This window comes from Hemitrygon akajei, chromosome 17 (assembly GCF_048418815.1).
Source record: "Hemitrygon akajei chromosome 17, sHemAka1.3, whole genome shotgun sequence".
NCBI lineage: Eukaryota > Metazoa > Chordata > Chondrichthyes > Myliobatiformes > Dasyatidae > Hemitrygon > Hemitrygon akajei.
Window position 1 is genome coordinate 10,272,224 of NC_133140.1, and position 23,186 is coordinate 10,295,409.

General features: G+C 49.1%; 1 protein-coding gene across 2 annotated transcripts in view; it reads right to left on the reverse strand.

Annotated features, from left to right (window-relative positions):
• The window catches only part of LOC140740469 (calretinin-like), a 455,595-nt gene that overhangs the window by 319,293 nt on the left and 113,116 nt on the right, over positions 1–23,186 (reverse strand). For both annotated transcript variants that reach the window (XM_073069645.1, XM_073069646.1), the window contains exon 4: positions 12,987–13,067. In XM_073069645.1, coding sequence (XP_072925746.1) covers positions 12,987–13,067 — 81 coding nt within the window. The remainder of the gene's footprint in view (positions 1–12,986; positions 13,068–23,186) is intronic.

The window sequence follows — 23,186 nt, forward strand, 5'->3', positions numbered from 1 at the left end:
GTGTTACCATCGAGCCGTCACTCTACCACTCACAGTCTACACTGAACGCAGGATAAAGATTCTGTGTTAACATCGAGCCGTCACTCTACCACTCACAGTCTACACTGAAAGCAGGATAAAGTTTCTGGTTACAATCGAGCCGTCACTCTACCACTCACAGTCTACATCAACGATAAGATACAAGTTTCTGTGTCACAGTCGCTATCTCACAGTTGATATCAAAACAGGATAAAGTTTCTGGTTCCAATCGAGCCGTCACTCTACCACTCACAGTCTACATCAAAGATAAGATACAAGTTTCTGTGTCACAGTCGCGATCTCACAGTCGATATCGTAGACAGGATAAAGATTCTGTGTTACCATCGAGCCGTCACTCTACCACAAACAGTCTACACTGAACGCAGGATTAAGATTCTGAGTTACCATCGAGACGTCACTCTACCACTCACAGTCTACACTGAACGCAGGATAAAGATTCTGTGTTAACATCGAGCCGTCACTCTACCACTTACAGTCTACACTGAACGCAGGATAAAGATTCTGTGTTACCATCGAGCCGTCACTCTACCACTCACAGTCTACATCAACGATAAGATACAAGTTTCTGTGTCACAGTCGCTATCTCAAAGTTGATATCAAAACAGGATAAAGTTTCTGGTTCCAATCGAGCCGTCACTCTACCACTCACAGTCTACATCAAAGATAAGATACAAGTTTCTGTGTCACAGTCGCGATCTCCCAGTCGATATCGTAGACAGGATAAAGATTCTGTGTTACCATCGAGCCGTCACTCTACCACAAACAGTCTACACTGAACGCAGGATTAAGATTCTGAGTTACCATCGAGACGTCACTCTACCACTCACAGTCTACACTGAACGCAGGATAAAGATTCTGTGTTAACATCGAGCCGTCACTCTACCACTCACAGTCTACACTGAACGCAGGATAAAGATTCTGTGTGACCATCGAGCCATAACTCTACCACTCACAGTCAATATTGAACACAGGAGAAAGTTTCTGTGTTACCATCGAGATCACATTCTGACACTCACAGTCTATATCCGTCACAGGACAAAGTTACTGTGTTACCATCGAGCCGTTACTCTACCACTCACAGTCTACACTGAACGCAGGATAAAGTTTCTGTGTTACCATCGAGCCGTAACTCTACCAGTCACAGTCTACACTGAACGTAGGATAAAGATTCTGTGTTACCATCGAGCCGTCACTCTACCACTCACAGTCTACACTGAACGCAGGATAAAGATTCTGTGTTAACATCGAGCCGTCACTCTACCACTCACAGTCTACACTGAACGCAGGATAAAGATTCTGTGTTACCATCGAGCCGTAACTCTACCACTCACAGTCTACACTGAACGCAGGATAAAGATTCTGTGTTACCATCGAGCCGTCACTCTACCACTCACAGTCTACACTGAACGCAGGATAAAGATTCTGTGTTACTATCGAGCCGTCACTCTACCACTCACAGTCTACACTGAACGCAGGATAAAGATTCTGTGTTACCATCGAGCCGTCACTCTACCACTCACAGTCTACACTGAACGCAGGATAAAGATTCTGTGTGACCATCGAGCCGTAACTCTACCACTTACAGTCTACACTGAAAGCAGGATAAAGTTTCTGGTTACAATCGAGCCGTCACTCTACCACTCACAGTCTACATCAACGATAAGATACAAGTTTCTGTGTCACAGTCGCTATCTCACAGTTGATATCAAAACAGGATAAAGTTTCTGGTTCCAATCGAGCCGTCACTCCACCACTCACAGTCTACATCAAAGATAAGATACAAGTTTCTGTGTCACAGTCGCGATCTCACAGTCGATATCGTAGACAGGATAAAGATTCTGTGTTACCATCGAGCCGTCACTCTACCACAAACAGTCTACACTGAACGCAGGATTAAGATTCTGAGTTACCATCGAGACGTCACTCTACCACTCACAGTCTACACTGAACGCAGGATAAAGATTCTGTGTTAACATCGAGCCGTCACTCTACCACTTACAGTCTACACTGAACGCAGGATAAAGATTCTGTGTTACCATCGAGCCGTCACTCTACCACTCACAGTCTACATCAACGATAAGATACAAGTTTCTGTGTCACAGTCGCTATCTCAAAGTTGATATCAAAACAGGATAAAGTTTCTGGTTCCAATCGAGCCGTCACTCTACCACTCACAGTCTACATCAAAGATAAGATACAAGTTTCTGTGTCACAGTCGCGATCTCCCAGTCGATATCGTAGACAGGATAAAGATTCTGTGTTACCATCGAGCCGTCACTCTACCACAAACAGTCTACACTGAACGCAGGATTAAGATTCTGAGTTACCATCGAGACGTCACTCTACCACTCACAGTCTACACTGAACGCAGGATAAAGATTCTGTGTTAACATCGAGCCGTCACTCTACCACTCACAGTCTACACTGAACGCAGGATAAAGATTCTGTGTGACCATCGAGCCATAACTCTACCACTCACAGTCAATATTGAACACAGGAGAAAGTTTCTGTGTTACCATCGAGATCACATTCTGACACTCACAGTCTATATCCGTCACAGGACAAAGTTACTGTGTTACCATCGAGCCGTTACTCTACCACTCACAGTCTACACTGAACGCAGGATAAAGTTTCTGTGTTACCATCGAGCCGTAACTCTACCAGTCACAGTCTACACTGAACGTAGGATAAAGATTCTGTGTTACCATCGAGCCGTCACTCTACCACTCACAGTCTACACTGAACGCAGGATAAAGATTCTGTGTTAACATCGAGCCGTCACTCTACCACTCACAGTCTACACTGAAAGCAGGATAAAGTTTCTGGTTACAATCGAGCCGTCACTCTACCACTCACAGTCTACATCAACGATAAGATACAAGTTTCTGTGTCACAGTCGCTATCTCACAGTTGATATCAAAACAGGATAAAGTTTCTGGTTCCAATCGAGCCGTCACTCTACCACTCACAGTCTACATCAAAGATAAGATACAAGTTTCTGTGTCACAGTCGCGATCTCACAGTCGATATCGTAGACAGGATAAAGATTCTGTGTTACCATCGAGCCGTCACTCTACCACAAACAGTCTACACTGAACGCAGGATTAAGATTCTGAGTTACCATCGAGACGTCACTCTACCACTCACAGTCTACACTGAACGCAGGATAAAGATTCTGTGTTAACATCGAGCCGTCACTCTACCACTCACAGTCTACACTGAACGCAGGATAAAGATTCTGTGTTACCATCGAGCCGTCACTCTACCACTCACAGTCTACATCAACGATAAGATACAAGTTTCTGTGTCACAGTCGCTATCTCAAAGTTGATATCAAAACAGGATAAAGTTTCTGGTTCCAATCGAGCCGTCACTCTACCACTCACAGTCTACATCAAAGATAAGATACAAGTTTCTGTGTCACAGTCGCGATCTCCCAGTCGATATCGTAGACAGGATAAAGATTCTGTGTTACCATCGAGCCGTCACTCTACCACAAACAGTCTACACTGAACGCAGGATTAAGATTCTGAGTTACCATCGAGACGTCACTCTACCACTCACAGTCTACACTGAACGCAGGATAAAGATTCTGTGTTAACATCGAGCCGTCACTCTACCACTCACAGTCTACACTGAACGCAGGATAAAGATTCTGTGTGACCATCGAGCCATAACTCTACCACTCACAGTCAATATTGAACACAGGAGAAAGTTTCTGTGTTACCATCGAGATCACATTCTGACACTCACAGTCTATATCCGTCACAGGACAAAGTTACTGTGTTACCATCGAGCCGTTACTCTACCACTCACAGTCTACACTGAACGCAGGATAAAGTTTCTGTGTTACCATCGAGCCGTAACTCTACCAGTCACAGTCTACACTGAACGTAGGATAAAGATTCTGTGTTACCATCGAGCCGTCACTCTACGACTCACAGTCTACACTGAACGCAGGATAAAGTTTCTGGTTACAATCGAGCCGTAACTCTACCACTCACAGTCTACACTGAACGCAGGATAAAGATTCTGTGTTAACATCGAGCCGTCACTCTACCACTCACAGTCTACACTGAAAGCAGGATAAAGTTTCTGGTTACAATCGAGCCGTCACTCTACCACTCACAGTCTACATCAACGATAAGATACAAGTTTCTGTGTCACAGTCGCTATCTCACAGTTGATATCAAAACAGGATAAAGTTTCTGGTTCCAATCGAGCCGTCACTCTACCACTCACAGTCTACATCAAAGATAAGATACAAGTTTCTGTGTCACAGTCGCGATCTCACAGTCGATATCGTAGACAGGATAAAGATTCTGTGTTACCATCGAGCCGTCACTCTACCACAAACAGACTACACTGAACGCAGGATTAAGATTCTGAGTTACCATCGAGACGTCACTCTACCACTCACAGTCTACACTGAACGCAGGATAAAGATTCTGTGTTAACATCGAGCCGTAACTCTACCACTCACAGTCTACACTGAACGCAGGATAAAGATTCTGTGTTACCATCGAGCCGTCACTCTACCACTCACAGTCTACATCAACGATAAGATACAAGTTTCTGTGTCACAGTCGCTATCTCAAAGTTGATATCAAAACAGGATAAAGTTTCTGGTTCCAATCGAGCCGTCACTCTACCACTCACAGTCTACATCAAAGATAAGATACAAGTTTCTGTGTCACAGTCGCGATCTCCCAGTCGATATCGTAGACAGGATAAAGATTCTGTGTTACCATCGAGCCGTCACTCTACCACAAACAGTCTACACTGAACGCAGGATTAAGATTCTGAGTTACCATCGAGACGTCACTCTACCACTCACAGTCTACACTGAACGCAGGATAAAGATTCTGTGTTAACATCGAGCCGTCACTCTACCACTCACAGTCTACACTGAACGCAGGATAAAGATTCTGTGTGACCATCGAGCCATAACTCTACCACTCACAGTCAATATTGAACACAGGAGAAAGTTTCTGTGTTACCATCGAGATCACATTCTGACACTCACAGTCTATATCCGTCACAGGACAAAGTTACTGTGTTACCATCGAGCCGTTACTCTACCACTCACAGTCTACACTGAACGCAGGATAAAGTTTCTGTGTTACCATCGAGCCGTAACTCTACCAGTCACAGTCTACACTGAACGTAGGATAAAGATTCTGTGTTACCATCGAGCCGTCACTCTACCACTCACAGTCTACACTGAACGCAGGATAAAGATTCTGTGTTACCATCGAGCCGTAACTCTACCACTCACAGTCTACACTGAACGCAGGATAAAGATTCTGTGTTACCATCGAGCCGTTACTCTACCACTCACAGTCTACACTGAACGCAGGATAAAGTTTCTGTGTTACCATCGAGCCGTAACTCTACCAGTCACAGTCTACACTGAACGTAGGATAAAGATTCTGTGTTACCATCGAGCCGTAACTCTACCACTCACAGTCGACACTGAACGCAGGATAAAGATTCTGTGTTAACATCGAGCCGTCACTCTACCACTCACAGTCTACACTGAAAGCAGGATAAAGTTTCTGGTTACAATCGAGCCGTCACTCTACCACTCACAGTCTACATCAACGATAAGATACAAGTTTCTGTGTCACAGTCGCTATCTCACAGTTGATATCAAAACAGGATAAAGTTTCTGGTTCCAATCGAGCCGTCACTCTACCACTCACAGTCTACATCAAAGATAAGATACAAGTTTCTGTGTCACAGTCGCGATCTCACAGTCGATATCGTAGACAGGATAAAGATTCTGTGTTACCATCGAGCCGTCACTCTACCACAAACAGTCTACACTGAACGCAGGATTAAGATTCTGAGTTACCATCGAGACGTCACTCTACCACTCACAGTCTACACTGAACGCAGGATAAAGATTCTGTGTTAACATCGAGCCGTCACTCTACCACTCACAGTCTACACTGAACGCAGGATAAAGATTCTGTGTTACCATCGAGCCGTCACTCTACCACTCACAGTCTACACGAAACGCAGGATAAAGATTCTGTGCTACCATCGTCCCGTCACTCTAACACTCACAGTCTACACTGAACGCAGGATAAAGATTCTGTGTTACCATCGAGCCGTCACTCTACCACTCACAGTCTACAGTGAACGCAGGATAAAGATTCTGTGTTACCATCGAGCCGTAACTCTACCAGTCACAGTCTACACTGAACGCAGGATAAAGATTCTGTGTTACCATCGAGACGTGACTCTACCACTCACAGTCTACACTGAACGCAGGATAAAGTTTCTGTTTTACCATCGAGCAGTCACTCTACCACTCACAGTCTACACTGAAAGCAGGATAAAGATTCTGTGTTACCATCGAGCCGTCACTCTACCACTCACAGTCTACACTGAAAGCAGGATAAAGATTCTGTGTTACCATCGAGCCGTAACTCTACCACTCACAGTCTACACTGAACGCAGGATAAAGATTCTGTGTTATCATCGAGCCGTCACTCTACCACTCACAGTCTACCGTGAACGCAGGATAAAGATTCTGTGTTACCATCGAGCCGTCACTCTACCACTCACAGTCGACACTGAACGCAGGATAAAGATTCTGTGTTACCATCGAGCCGTCACTCTACCACTCACAGTCTACATTGAACGCAGGATAAAGATTCTGTGCTACCATCGAGCCGTAACTCTACCACTCACAGTCAATATTGAACACAGGAGAAAGTTTCTGTGTTACCATCGAGATCACATTCTGACACTCACAGTCTATATCCGTCACAGGACAAAGTTACTGTGTTACCATCGAGCCGTTACTCTACCACTCACAGTCTACACTGAACGCAGGATAAAGTTTCTGTGTTACCATCGAGCCGTAACTCTACCACTCACAGTCTACACTGAACGTAGGATAAAGATTCTGTGTTACCATCGAGCCGTCACTCTACCACTCACAGTCTACACTGAACGCAGGATAAAGATTCTGTGTTAACATCGAGCCGTCACTCTACCACTCACAGTCTACACTGAAAGCAGGATAAAGTTTCTGGTTACAATCGAGCCGTCACTCTACCACTCACAGTCTACATCAACGATAAGATACAAGTTTCTGTGTCACAGTCGCTATCTCACAGTTGATATCAAAACAGGATAAAGTTACTGGTTCCAATCGAGCCGTCACTCTACCACTCACAGTCTACATCAAAGATAAGATACAAGTTTCTGTGTCACAGTCGCGATCTCACAGTCGATATCGTAGACAGGATAAAGATTCTGTGTTACCATCGAGCCGTCACTCTACCACAAACAGTCTACACTGAACGTAGGATTAAGATTCTGAGTTACCATCGAGACGTCACTCTACCACTCACAGTCTACACTGAACGCAGGATAAATATTCTGTGTTAACATCGAGCCGTCACTCTACCACTCACAGTCTACACTGAACGCAGGATAAAGATTCTGTGTTACCATCGAGCCGTCACTCTAGCACTCACAGTCTACACTGAACGCAGGATAAAGATTCTGTGTTACCATCGAGCCGTAACTCTAGCACTCACAGTCTATACTGAACGCAGGATAAAGATTCTGTGTTACCATCGAGCCGTCACTCTACCACTCACAGTCTACACTGAACGCAGGATAAAGGTTCTGTGTTACCATCGAGCCGTCACTCTACCACTCACAGACTACACTGAACGCAGGATAAAGATTCTGTGTTACCATCGAGCCGTCACTCTACCACTCACAGTCTACACTGAACGCAGGATAAAGATTCTGTGTTACCATCGAGCCGTAACTCTACCACTCACAGTCTACACTGAACGCAGGATAAAGATTCTGTGTTACCATCGAGCCGTAACTCTACCACTCACAGTCTACACTGAACGCAGGATAAAGATTCTGTGTTACCATCGAGCCGTAACTCTACCACTCACAGTCTACACTGAACGCAGGATAAAGATTCTGTGTTACCATCGAGCCGTAACTCTACCACTCACAGTCTACACTGAACGCAGGATAAAGATTCTGTGTTACCATCGAGCCGTCACTCTACGACTCACAGTCTACACTGAACGCAGGATAAAGATTCTGTGTTACCATCGAGCCGTCACTCTACCACTCACAGTCTACACTGAACGCAGGATAAAGATTATGTGTGACCATCGAGCCGTAACTCTACCACTCACAGTCTACACTGAACGCAGGATAAAGATTATGTGTGACCATCGAGCCGTAACTCTACCACTCACAGTCTACACTGAACGCAGGATAAAGATTCTGTGTTACTATCGAGCCGTCACTCTACCACTCACAGTCTACACTGAACGCAGGATAAAGATTCTGTGTTATCATCGAGACGTGACTCTACCACTCACAGTCTACACGGAACGCAGGATAAAGATTCTGTGTTACCATCGAGCCGTAACTCTACCACTCACAGTCTACACTGAACGCAGGATAACGATTCTGTGTTACCATCGAGCCGTCACTCTACCACTCACAGTCTACACTGAACGCAGGATAAAGATTCTGTGTTACCATCGAGCCGTAACTCTACCACTCACAGTCTACACTGAACACAGGATAACGATTCTGTGTGACCATCGAGCCGTAACTCTACCACTCACAGTCTACACTGAACGCAGGATAAAGATTCAGTGCTACCATCGAGCCGTCACTATATCACTCACAGTCTACACTGAAAGCAGGATAAAGATTCTGTGTTACCATCGAGCCGTCACTCTACCACTCACAGTCTACACTGAACGCAGGATAAAGATTCTGTGTTACCATCGAGCCGTCACTCTACCACTCACAGTCGACACTGAACGCAGGATAAAGATTCTGTGTTACCATCGAGCCGTCACTCTACCACTCACAGTCGACACTGAACGCAGGATAAAGATTCTGTGTTACCATCGAGCCGTCACTCTACCACTCACAGTCTACATTGAACGCAGGATAAAGATTCTGTGCTACCATCGAGCCGTAACTCTACCACTCACAGTCAATATTGAACACAGGAGAAAGTTTCTGTGTTACCATCGAGATCACATTCTGACACTCACAGTCTATATCCGTCACAGGACAAAGTTACTGTGTTACCATCGAGCCGTTACTCTACCACTCACAGTCTACACTGAACGCAGGATAAAGTTTCTGTGTTACCATCGAGCCGTAACTCTACCAGTCACAGTCTACACTGAACGTAGGATAAAGATTCTGTGTTACCATCGAGCCGTCACTCTACCACTCACAGTCTACACTGAACGCAGGATAAAGATTCTGTGTTAACATCGAGCCGTCACTCTACCACTCACAGTCTACACTGAACGCAGGATAAAGATTCTGTGTTAACATCGAGCCGTCACTCTACGACTCACAGTCTACACTGAACGCAGGATAAAGATTCTGTGTTACCATTGAGCCGTCACTCTACCACTCACAGTCTACACTGAACGCAGGATAAAGATTATGTGTGACCATCGAGCCGTAACTCTACCACTCACAGTCTACACTGAACGCAGGATAAAGATTCTGTGTTACCATCGAGCCGTAACTCTACCACTCACAGTCTACACTGAACGCAGGATAACGATTCTGTGTTACCATCGAGCCGTCACTCTACCACTCACAGTCTACACTGAACGCAGGATAAAGATTCTGTGTTACCATCGAGCCGTAACTCTACCACTCACAGTCTACACTGAACACAGGATAACGATTCTGTGTGACCATCGAGCCGTAACTCTACCACTCACAGTCTACACTGAACGCAGGATAAAGATTCAGTGCTACCATCGAGCCGTCACTATCTCACTCACAGTCTACACTGAAAGCAGGATAAAGATTCTGTGTTACCATCGAGCCGTCACTCTACCACTCACAGTCTACACTGAACGCAGGATAAAGATTCTGTGTTACCATCGAGCCGTCACTCTACCACTCACAGTCGACACTGAACGCAGGATAAAGATTCTGTGTTACCATCGAGCCGTCACTCTACCACTCACAGTCGACACTGAACGCAGGATAAAGATTCTGTGTTACCATCGAGCCGTCACTCTACCACTCACCGTCGACACTGAACGCAGGATAAAGATTCTGTGTTACCATCGAGCCGTCACTCTACCACTCACAGTCTACATTGAACGCAGGATAAAGATTCTGTGCTACCATCGAGCCGTAACTCTACCACTCACAGTCAATATTGAACACAGGAGAAAGTTTCTGTGTTACCATCGAGATCACATTCTGACACTCACAGTCTATATCCGTCACAGGACAAAGTTACTGTGTTACCATCGAGCCGTTACTCTACCACTCACAGTCTACACTGAACGCAGGATAAAGTTTCTGTGTTACCATCGAGCCGTAACTCTACCAGTCACAGTCTGCACTGAACGTAGGATAAAGATTCTGTGTTACCATCGAGCCATCACTCTACCACTCACAGTCTACACTGAACGCAGGATAAAGATTCTGTGTTACCATCGAGCCGTCACTCTACCACTCACAGTCTACACTGAACGCAGGATAAAGATTCTGTGTTACCATCGAGCCGTTACTCTACCACTCACAGTCTACACTGAACGTAGGATAAAGATTCTGTGTTACCATCGAGCCGTCACTCTACCACTCACAGTCTACACTGAACGCAGGATAAAGATTCTGTGTTAACATCGAGCCGTCACTCTACCACTCACAGTCTACACTGAAAGCAGCATAAAGTTTATGGTTACAATCGAGCCGTCACTCAACCACTCACAGTCTACATCAACGATAAGATACAAGTTTCTGTGTCACAGTCGCTATCTCACAGTTGATATCAAAACAGGATAAAGTTTCTGGTTCCAATCGAGCCGTCACTCTACCACTCACAGTCTACATCAAAGATAAGATACAAGTTTCTGTGTCACAGTCGCGATCTCCCAGTCGATATCGTAGACAGGATAAAGATTCTGTGTTACCATCGAGCCGTCACTCTACCACAAACAGTCTACACTGAACGCAGGATTAAGATTCTGAGTTACCATCGAGACGTCACTCTACCACTCACAGTCTACACTGAACGCAGGATAAAGATTCTGTGTTAACATCGAGCCGTCACTCTACCACTCACAGTCTACACTGAACGCAGGATAAAGATTCTGTGTTACCATCGAGCCGTCACTCTACCACTCACAGTCTACACGAAACGCAGGATAAAGATTCTGTGCTACCATCGAGCCGTCACTCTAACACTCACAGTCTACACTGAACGCAGGATAAAGATTCTGTGTTACCATCGAGCCGTCACTCTACCACTCACAGTCTACAGTGAACGCAGGATAAAGATTCTGTGTTACCATCGAGCCGTAACTCTACCAGTCACAGTCTACACTGAACGCAGGATAAAGATTCTGTGTTACCATCGAGACGTGACTCTACCACTCACAGTCTACACTGAACGCAGGATAAAGTTTCTGTTTTACCATCGAGCAGTCACTCTACCACTCACAGTCTACACTGAAAGCAGGATAAAGTTTCTGGTTACAATCGAGCCGTCACTCTACCACTCACAGTCTACACTGAAAGCAGGATAAAGATTCTGTGTTACCATCGAGCCGTCACTCTACCACTCACAGTCTACACTGAACGCAGGATAAAGATTCTGTGTTACCATCGAGCCGTCACTCTACCATTCACAGTCTACACTGAACGCAGGATAAAGATTCTGTGTTACCATCGAGCCGTAACTGTACCACTCACAGTCTACACTGAACGCAGGATAAAGATTCTGTGTTACCGTCGAGCCGTAACTCTACCACTCACAGTCTACACTGAACGCAGGATAAATGTTCTGTGTTACCATCGAGCCGTAACTCTACCACTCACAGTCTACACTGAAAGCAGGATAAAGATTCTGTGTTACCATCGAGCCGTCACTCTACCATTCACAGTCTGCACTGAAAGCAGGATAAAGATTCTGTGTTACCATCGAGCCGTAACTCTACCACTCACAGTCTACACTGAACGCAGGATAAAGATTCTGTGTTACCATCGAGCCGTAAATCTACCACTCACAGTCTACACTGAACGCAGGATAAAGTTTCTGTGTTACCATCGAGCCGTCACTCTACCACTCACAGTCTACACTGAACGCAGGATAAAGATTCTGTGTTACCATCGAGCCGTCACTCTACCACTCACAGTCTACACTGAACGCAGGATAAAGATTCTGTGTTACCATCGAGCCGTCACTCTACCACTCACAGTCTACACTGAACGCAGGATAAAGATTCTGTGTTACCATCGAGCCGTCACTCTACCACTCACAGTCTACACTGAACGCAGGATAAAGATTCTGTGTTACCATCGAGTCGTCACTGTACCACTCACAGTCAACACTGAACGCAGGATAAAGTTTCTGTGTTACCATCGAGCCGTCACTCTACCACTCACAGTCTACACGAAACGCAGGATAAAGTTTCTGTGTTACCGTCGAGCCGTCACTCTACCACTCACAGTCTACATCAACGATAAGATACAAGTTTCTGTGTCACTGTCGCTATCTCATAGTTGATATCGAAGACAGGATAAAGTTTCTGGTTACAATCGAGCAGTCACTCTACCACTCACAGTCTACATCAACGATAAGATACAAGTTTCTGTGTCACAGTCGCTATCTCACAGTCGATATTGAAGACACGATAAAGTTTCTGCGTTACCATCAAGCAGTGACTGAACTACTCACAGTCTGTATTGAATACAGGATAAGTTTGCGGTGTTACCATCGAGCCATAAACATTTATTGTTTATTTTATGTATTTAACTGCAGTGCTGTCACAGAACCAGTGTCAGTATGCCAGTGATTGTGAATTTGATTATTTATGTATCATGCTGACGCTGCAGAAGGCCATCACGTTTCTATTTGTGTACGACAACAGTAAAGAAAGCAATACCTCCATGAATTCTCCGCTGGACCGCACGCACTGCCGGAAGCACAGTAAGAAGTTCTCTTCAGTTGGAAGTATCTGTGCTAGCTGCAAAGGAACGAAGCTGGAGTCAGTATTCCCGCCTGCTCAGGATCATAGCCACGTCCGTCAGCACTGAGAGCCCAGGATTTAATGCCCCTGATTCAGCGTGGCTTGGCTGAGGCATTCAACAACGCTGACAGGCTGCTTACCGCGGCCACGTGAGTTCATGTGCTCATTCACAGAAGGAAGATGATGTTGACACACGAGGGGATTCACCAGAATGTTGACTACATTGAAGGGGCTAAATCACAGTGAGGGACTAAACCGGCTGGTCCTCTCTCCCCCGGAGCAAGGGAGGCCGAGGCTGAGGGATGACCTGACCGAAATATCGAAATTGAGAAGTTGAAATCGGGTGGATAGTCGGAATCATTACCCGAATAGGGGGTTGAAAAAAACAGGCAGGCATATCTATAAGGTGAGAGGCAGAGTTTTAAAAGGGAATTCCACACAGGGAGCGATTGATATAGGAACTCTCTGTCAGAGCAGGAGGTGGAATCAGATTTAAACAGTGAAAAAGGCAAGGCCGAGAGGATTCAGCCTTAATGTGAGCAAAGCAATTAGTGACCATGGGCTGAGCAGCCGATTACCCTACTCCACAACTGGGTAACATTAACAACACATTCAGCTAAGTTCTCCAAAGAAGCTTCTTAAACTTCAAACTACCAGTTAGGATATCACAGTGGAGCAGCTGTTGGGGCATCAGAGAGAGGGGGTAATTGGAAAATCATAGTGGGACAGAAGTCAGGGTAACAAAGGGTCATCACTATGGACAGCAGACAGCAGTCAGGACATCAGAGTGGACAGCAGACAGCAGTTGGAACGTCAGAGTGGAAAGCAGACAGCAGTCGGGACATCACAATGGACAACAGACAGCAGTCAGGACATCAGAGTGGACAACAGACAGCAGTTGGAACGTCAGAGTGGAAAGCAGACAGCAGTCGGGACATCACAGTGGACAACAGACAGCAGTCAGGACATCAGAGTGGACAGCACACAGCAGTCGGGATATCACAGTGGACAGCAGACAGCAGTCGGGAGATCACAGTGGACAGCAGACAGCAGTCGGGACATCAGAGTGGACAGCAGACAGCAGTCGGGAGATAACAGTGGACAACAGACAGCAGTCGGGACATCAGTGGACAGCAGACAGCAGTCGGGAGATCACAGTGGACAACAGACAGCAGTCGGGACATCAGTGGACAGCAGACAGCAGTCGGGACATCAGTGGACAGCAGACAGCAGTCGGGAGATCACAGTGGACAACAGACAGCAGTCGGGACATCAGTGGACAGCAGACAGCAGTCGGGAGATCACAGTGGACAACAGACAGCAGTCGGGACATCACAGTGGACAGCAGACAGCAGTCGGGATATCAGAGTGGACAACAAACAGCAGTCGGGACAGCAGAGTGGACAGCAGACAGCAGTCAGGACATCACAGTGGACAGCAGAGTAGCCAGCAGAGAGCAGTCGGGATATTAGAGTAGACAGCAGACAGTATTCGGGACATAACAGTGGACAGCAGACAGCAGTCGGGATATCAGAGTGCACAGCAGACAGCAGTCGGGAGATCACAGTGGACAGCAGACAGCAGTCGGGATATCAGAGGGAACACAAGCCAGCAGTCGGGACGGCAGTCGGGACATCAGAGTGGAGAGCAGACAGCAGTCGGGCTATAACAGTGGACAACAGACAGCAGTTGGGACATCAGAGTGGACAGCAGACAGCTGTTGGGATATCACTGTGGACAGCAGACAGCAGTCGGGAGATCACAGTGGACAACAGACAGCAGTTGGGACATCAGAGTGGACAGCAGACAGCTGTTGGGATATCACTGTGGACAGCAGACAGCAGTTGGGACATCACAGTGGACAACAGACAGCAGTCGAAACAACACAGTGGACAACAGACAGCAGTCGGGACATTACAGTGGACAACAGACAGCAGTCGGGACATCAGAGTGGACAGCAGACAGCAGTCGGGGGATAAGTGGACAACAGACAGCAGTCGGGACATCACAGTGGACAGCAGACAGCAGTCGGGATATCAGAGTGGACAACAAACAGCAGTTGGGACAGCAGAGTGGACAGCAGACAGCAGTCAGGACATCACAGTGGACAGCAGAGTAGCCAGCAGAGAGCAGTCGGGATATTAGAGTAGACAGCAGACAGTATTCGGGACATAACAGTGGACAGCAGACAGCAGTCGGGATATCAGAGTGCACAGCAGACAGCAGTCGGGAGATCACAGTGGACAGCAGACAGCAGTCGGGATATCAGAGTGCACAGCAGACAGCAGTCGGGAGATCACAGTGGACAGCAGACAGCAGTCGGGATATCAGAGGGAACACAAGCCAGCAGTAGGGACAGCAGACGGCAGTCGGAATGTCAGGGTGGACAGCAGACAGCAGTCAGGATATCACAGTGGAGAGCAGACAGTAGTCGGGATATCACAGTGGACAGCAGACAGCAGTCAGGATATCACAGTGGAGAGAAGACAGCAGTCGGGATATCACAGTGGACAGCAGACAGCAGTCAGGATATCACAGTGGACAGCAGACAGCAGTCGGAATGTCAGGGTGGACAGCAGACAGCAGTAGGGACATCACAGTGGGCAGCAGACAACAGTCGGAATGTCAGGGTGGACAGCAGACAGCAGTCGGGACATCACAGTGGACAACAGACAGCAGTCGGGACATCAGAGTGGACAGCAGACAGCAGTTGGGAGATAACAGTGGACAGCAGACAGCAGTCGGGATATCAGAGTGGACAACAGACAGCAGTTGGAACGTCAGAGTGGACAGCAGACAGAAGTCGGGACATCACAGTGGACAACAGACAGCAGTCGGGACATCAGAGTGGACAGCAGACAGCAGTTGGGAGATAACAGTGGACAACAGACAGCAGTTGGGACATCACAGTGGACAGCAGACAGCAGTCGGGATATCAGAGTGGACAACAGACAGCAGTCGGGACAGCAGAGTGGACAGCAGACAGCAGTCGGGACAGCAGAGTGGACAGCAGACAGCAGTCAGAATGTCAGTGTAGACAGCAGACAGCAGTCGGGATATCAGAGGGGACAGTAGACAGCAGTCGAAACAACACAGTGGACAGCAGACAGCAGTCGGGACATTACAGTGGACAGCAGACAGCAGTCGGGACATTACAGTGGACAACAGACAGCAGACGGGACATCAGAGTGGACAGCAGACAGAAGTCGGGACATCAAAGTGGACAACAGACAGCAGTCAGGACATCAGAGTGGACAGCAGACAGCAGTCGGGAGATAACAGCGGACAACAGACAGCAGTTGGGACATCACAGTGGACAGCAGACAGCAGTCGGGATATCAGAGTGGACAACAGACAGCAGTCAGGACAGCAGAGTGGACAGCAGACAGCAGTCAGGATATCAGAGTGGACAGCAGAGTAGCCAGCAGAGAGCAGTCGGGATATTAGAGTAGACAGCAGATAGTATTCGGGACATAACAGTGGACAGCAGACAGCAGTCGGGATATCACAGTGGACAGCAGACAGCAGTCGGAATGTCAGGGTGGACAGCAGACAGCAGTCAGTATATCACAGTGGAGAGCAGACAGTGGAGAGCAGACAGCATTCGGGACATCACAGAGGACAACAGACAGCAGTCGGGACATCACAGAGGACAACAGACAGCAGTCGGGAGATCACGGAGGACAACAGACAGCAGTCGGGACATCACAGTGGACAGCAGACAGCAGTCGGGACATCACAGTGGACAGCAGACAGCAGTCGGGATATCAGAGTGGACAACAGACAGCAGTCAGGACAGCAGAGTGGACAGCAGACAGCAGTCAGGATATCAGAGTGGACAGCAGAGTAGCCAGCAGAGAGCAGTCGGGATATTAGAGTAGACAGCAGATAGTATTCGGGACATAACAGTGGACAGCAGACAGCAGTCGGGATATCAGAGTGCACAGCAGACAGCAGTCGGGATATCACAGTAGACAGCAGACAGCAGTCGGGACAGCAGAGTGGACAGCAGACAGCAGTCGGGACATCACAGAGGACAACAGACAGCAGTCGGGAGATCACAGAGGACAACAGACAGCAGTCGGGACATCACAGTGGACAGCAGACAGCAGTTGGGACATCACAGTGGACAACAAACAGCAGTTGGGACAGCAGAGTGGAGAGCAGACAGCAGTCAGAATGTCAGTGTAGACAGCAGAAAGCAGTCGGGATAACAGAGGGGACAGTAGACGGCAGTCGGAATATCAGAGGGGACAGTAGACGGCAGTCGGGATATCAGAGTGGACAGCAGACGGCAGTCAAAACAACACAGTGGACAGCAGACAGCAGTCGGGACATTACAGTGGACAACAGACAGCAGACGGGACATCAGAGTGGACAGCAGACAGCAGTTGGGAGATAACAGTGGACAACAGACAGCAGTTGGGACATCACAGTGGACAGCAGACAGCAGTCGGGATATCAGAGTGGACAACAGACAGCAGTCGGGACAGCAGAGTGGACAGCAGACAGCAGTCGGGACAGCAGAGTCGAGAGCAGACAGCAGTCAGAATGTCAGTGTAGACAGCAGACAGCAGTCGGGATATCAGAGTGGACAGCAGACAGCAGTCGAAACAACACAGTGGACAGCAGAGTAGCCAGCAGAGAGCAGTCGGGATATTAGAGTAGACAGCAGATAGTATTCGGGACATAACAGTGGACAGCAGACAGCAGTCGGGATATCAGAGTGCACATCAGACAGCAGTCGGGATATCACAGTAGACAGCAGACAGCAGTCGGGACAGCAGAGTGGACAGCAGACAGCAGTCGGGATATCACAGTGGACAGCAGACAGCAGTCGGAATGTCAGGGTGGACAGTAGACAGCAGTCAGGATATCACAGTGGAGAGCAGACAGTGGAGAGCAGACAGCAGTCGGGATATCACAGTGGACAGCAGACAGCAGTCGGGATATCACAGTGGACAGCAGACAGCAGTCGGAATGTCAGGGTGGACAGCAGACAGCAGTTGGGAGATAACAGTGGACAACAGACAGCAGTTGGGACATCACAGTGGACAGCAGACAGCAGTCGGGACAGCAGAGTGGACAGCAGACAGCAGTCGGGACAGCAGAGTCGAGAGCAGACAGCAGTCAGAATGTCAGTGTAGACAGCAGACAGCAGTCGTGACATCACAGTGGACAGCAGAGTAGCCAGCAGAGAGCAGTCGGGATATTAGGGTAGACAGCAGATAGTATTCGGGACATAACAGTGGACAGCAGACAGCAGTCGGGATATCAGAGTGCACATCAGACAGCAGTCGGGATATCACAGTAGACAGCAGACAGCAGTCGGGACAGCAGAGTGGACAGCAGACAGCAGTCGGGATATCACAGTGGACAGCAGACAGCAGTCGGAATGTCAGGGTGGACAGTAGACAGCAGTCAGGATATCACAGTGGAGAGCAGACAGTGGAGAGCAGACAGCAGTCGGGATATCACAGTGGACAGCAGACAGCAGTCGGGATATCACAGTGGACAGCAGACAGCAGTCGGAATGTCAGGGTGGACAGCAGACAGCAGTTGGGATATCACAGTGGACAGCAGACAACAGTCGGAATGTCAGGGTGGACAGCAGACAGCAGTCGGGACATCACAGTGGACAACAGACAGCAGTCGGGACATCACAGAGGACGACAGACAGCAGTCGGGAGATCACGGAGGACAACAGACAGCAGTCGGGACATCACAGTGGACAGCAGACAGCAGTCGGGACATCACAGTGGACAACAAACAGCAGTCGGGACAGCAAAGTGGAGAGCAGACAGCAGTCAGAATGTCAGTGTAGACAGCAGAAAGCAGTCGGGATAACAGAGGGGACAGTAGACGGCAGTCGGGATATCAGAGGGGACAGTAGACGGCAGTCGGGATATCAGAGTGGACAGCAGACGGCAGTCGAAACAACACAGTGGACAGCAGACAGCAGTCGGGACATTACAGTGGACAACAGACAGCAGACGGGACATCAGAGTGGACAGCAGACAGAAGTCAGGACATCACAGTGATTAACAGACAGCAGTCGGGACATCAGAGTGGACAACAGACAGCAGGCGGGACATCAGAGTGGACAGCAGACAGAAGTCAGGACATCACAGTGATTAACAGACAGCAGTCGGGACATCAGAGTGGACAACAGACAGCAGTCGGGACATCACAGTGGACAGCAGACAGAAGTCAGGACATCACAGTGATTAACAGACAGCAGTCGGGACATCAGAGTGGACAACAGACAGCAGTCGGGACATCACAGTGGACAGCAGACAGCAGTCGGGATATCAGAGTGGTCAACAGACAGCAGTCGGGACAGCAGAGTGGACAGCAGACAGCAGTCGGGATATTAGAGTAGACAGCAGACAGCAGTCGGGAGATCACAGTGGACAGCAGACAGCAGTCGGAATGTCAGGGTGGACAGCAGACAATAGTCAGGATATCACAGTGGAGAGCATACAGTGGAGAGCAGACAGCAATCGGGATATCACAGTGGACAGCAGACAGCAGTCGGGATATCACAGTGGACAGCAGACAGCAGTCGGAATGTCAGGGTGGACAGCAGACAGCAGTTGGGATATCACAGTGGACAGCAGACAACAGTTGGAATGTCAGGGTGGACAGCAGACAGCAGTCGGGACATCACAGTGGACAACAGACAACAGTCGCGACATCACAGAGGACAACAGACAGCAGTCGGGAGATCACAGAGGACAACAGACAGCAGTCGGGACATCACAGTGGACAACAAACAGCAGTCGGGAGATCACAGTGGACAGCAGACGGCAGTAGGGACACCAGAGTGTACAGCAGACAGCACTCAGGATATCACAGTGGACGGCAGACAGCAGTCGGGATATCAGAGTGCACATCAGACAGCAGTCGGGATATCACAGTAGACAGCAGACAGCAGTCGGGACAGCAGAGTGGACAGCAGACAGCAGTCGGGATATCACAGTGGACAGCAGACAGCAGTCGGAATGTCAGGGTGGACAGCAGACAGCAGTCAGGATATCACAGTGGAGAGCAGACAGTGGAGAGCAGACAGCAGTCGGGATATCACAGTGGACAGCAGACAGCAGTCGGGATATCACAGTGGACAGCAGACAGCAGTCGGAATGTCAGGGTGGACAGCAGACAGCAGTCGGGAGATCACGGAGGACAACAGACAGCAGTCGGGACATCACAGTGGACAGCAGACAGCAGTCGGGACATCACAGTGGACAACAAACAGCAGTCGGGACAGCAGAGTGGAGAGCAGACAGCAGTCAGAATGTCAGTGTAGACAGCAGAAAGCAGTCGGGATAACAGAGGGGACAGTAGACGGCAGTCGGGATATCAGAGGGGACAGTAGACGGCAGTCGGGATATCAGAGTGGACAGCAGACGGCAGTCGAAACAACACAGTGGACAGCAGACAGCAGTCGGGACATTACAGTGGACAACAGACAGCAGACGGGACATCAGAGTGGACAGCAGACAGAAGTCGGGACATCAAAGTGATTAACAGACAGCAGTCGGAACGTCAGGGTGGACAGCAGACAGCAGTCGGGACATCACAATGGACAACAGACAGCAGTCGGGACATCAGAGTGGACAGCAGACAGAAGTCGGGACATCACAGTGATTAACAGACAGCAGTCGGAACGTCAGGGTGGACAGCAGACAGCAGTCGGGACATCAGCGTGGACAGCAGACAGCAGTCGAGATATCACAGTGGACAGCAGACAGCAGTCGGAACGTCAGGGTGGACAGCAGACAGCAGTCGTGATATCACAGTGGACAGCAGACAGCAGTCAGAATGTCAGAGTGGACAGCAGACAGCAGTTGGGACACCAGAGTGGACAGCAGACTGCAGTCGGAACAACAGAGTGGAGAATAGATCGCAGTCCGAATGTCAGTGTAGACAGCAGACAGCAGTCGGGATATCAGTGTGGTCAGCAGACGGCAATCCGGATATCACAGTGGACAGCAGATGGCAGTCGGGACATCAGAGTGGACAGCAGACGGCAGTCGGGATATCAGAGTGGACAGCAGACGGCAGTAGGGACATCAGAGTGGACAGCAGACAGCAGTCGGGATATCACAGTGGACAGCAGACAGCAGTCGGAATGTTAGGGTGGACAGCAGACAGCAGTCGGGATATCACAGTGGACAGCAGACAGCAGTCGGAACGTCAGGGTGGACAGCAGACAGCAGTCGGGACATCAGCGTGGACAGCAGAGAGCAGTCGGGATATCACAGTGGACAGCAGACAGCAGTCGGAACGTCAGGGTGGACAGCAGACAGCAGTCGGGATATCACAGTGGACAGCAGACAACAGTCAGAATGTCAGAGTGGACAGCAGACAGCAGTTGGGACACCAGAGTGGACAGCAGACTGCAGTCGGAACACCAGAGTGGAGAATAGATCGCAGTCAGAATGTCAGTGTAGACAGCAGACAGCAGTCGGGATATCAGTGTGGTCAGCAGACGGCAATCCGGATATCACAGTGGACAGCAGACGGCAGTCGGGACATCAGAGTGGACAGCAGACGGCAGTCGGGACATCAGAGTGGACAGCAGAAAGCAGTCGTGACAGCAGAGTGGACAGCAGACAGCAGTCGGGAGATAACAGTGGACAACAGACAGCAGTCGGGACATCACAGTGGACAGCAGACAGCAGTCGGGATATCAGAGTGGACAACAGACAGCAGTCGGGACAGCAGAGTGGACAGCAGACAGCAGTCGTGACAGCAGAGTGGACAGCAGACAGCAGTCGGGAGATAACAGTGGACAACAGACAGCAGTCGGGACATCACAGTGGACAGCAGACAGCAGTCGGGATATCAGAGTGGACAACAGACAGCAGTCGGGACAGCAGAGTGGACAGCAGACAGCAGTCGGGATATTAGAGTAGACAGCAGACAGTATTCGGGACATAACAGTGGACAGCAGACAGCAGTCGGGATATCAGAGTGCACAGCAGACAGCAGTGGGGAGATCACAGTGGACAGCAGACAGCAATCGGGATATCACAGTGGACAGCAGACAATAGTCAGGATATCACAGTGGAGAGCAGACAGCAGTCGAAATGTCAGGGTGGACAGCTGACAGCAGTGGGGAGATCACAGTGGACAGCAGACAGCAATCGGGATATCACAGTGGACAGCAGACAGCAGTCGGGATATCACAGTGGACAGCAGACAGCAGTCGGGACATCACAGAGGACAGCAGACAGCAGTCGGGACATCACAGTGGACATCAGACAGCAGTCAGGACACCAGAGTGGAAAGCAGATGGCAGTCGGGACATCACAGTGGACTGCAGACAGCAGTCGGGAGATCACAGAGGACAGCAGACAGCAGTCAGGATATTAGAGTAGACAGCAGACAGCAGTCGGAATGGTAGGGTGGACAGCATACAGCAGTCGGGACATCACAGTGGACAGCAGACAGCAGTCGGAACGTCAGGGTGGACAGCAGACAGCAGTCGGGACATCACAGTGGACAGCAGACAGCAGTCGGAATGTCAGGGTGGACAGCAGACAGCAGGCAGGACATCACAGAGGACAGCAGAGTAGCCAGCAGAGAGCAGTCGGGATATTAGAGTAGACAGCAGACAGTAGTCGGGACATGTCAGTGGACTGCAGACAGCAGTCGGGAGATCACAGAGGACAGCAGACAGCAGTCAGGATATCACAGTGGACAGCAGACAGCAGTCGGAATGGTAGGGTGGACAGCAGACAGCAGTCGGGACATCACAGTGGACAGCAGACAGCAGTCGGAACGTCAGGTTGGACAGCAGACAGCAGTCGGGACATCACAGTGGACAGGAGACAGCACTCCGGACATCACAGTGGACAGCAGACAGCAGTCAGAATGTCAGGGTGGACAGCAGACAGCAGTCAGGATATCACAGTGGAGAGCAGACAGTAGTCGGGATATCACAGTGGACAGCAGACAGCAGTCGGAATGTCAGAGTGCACAGCAGACAGCAGTCAATATATCACAGTGGAGAGCAGACGGCAGTCGTGATATCAGAGTGGACAGCAGGCTGCAGTTGGGAGATCACGGTGGACAGCAGACTGCAGTAGGGACACCAGAGTAGACAGC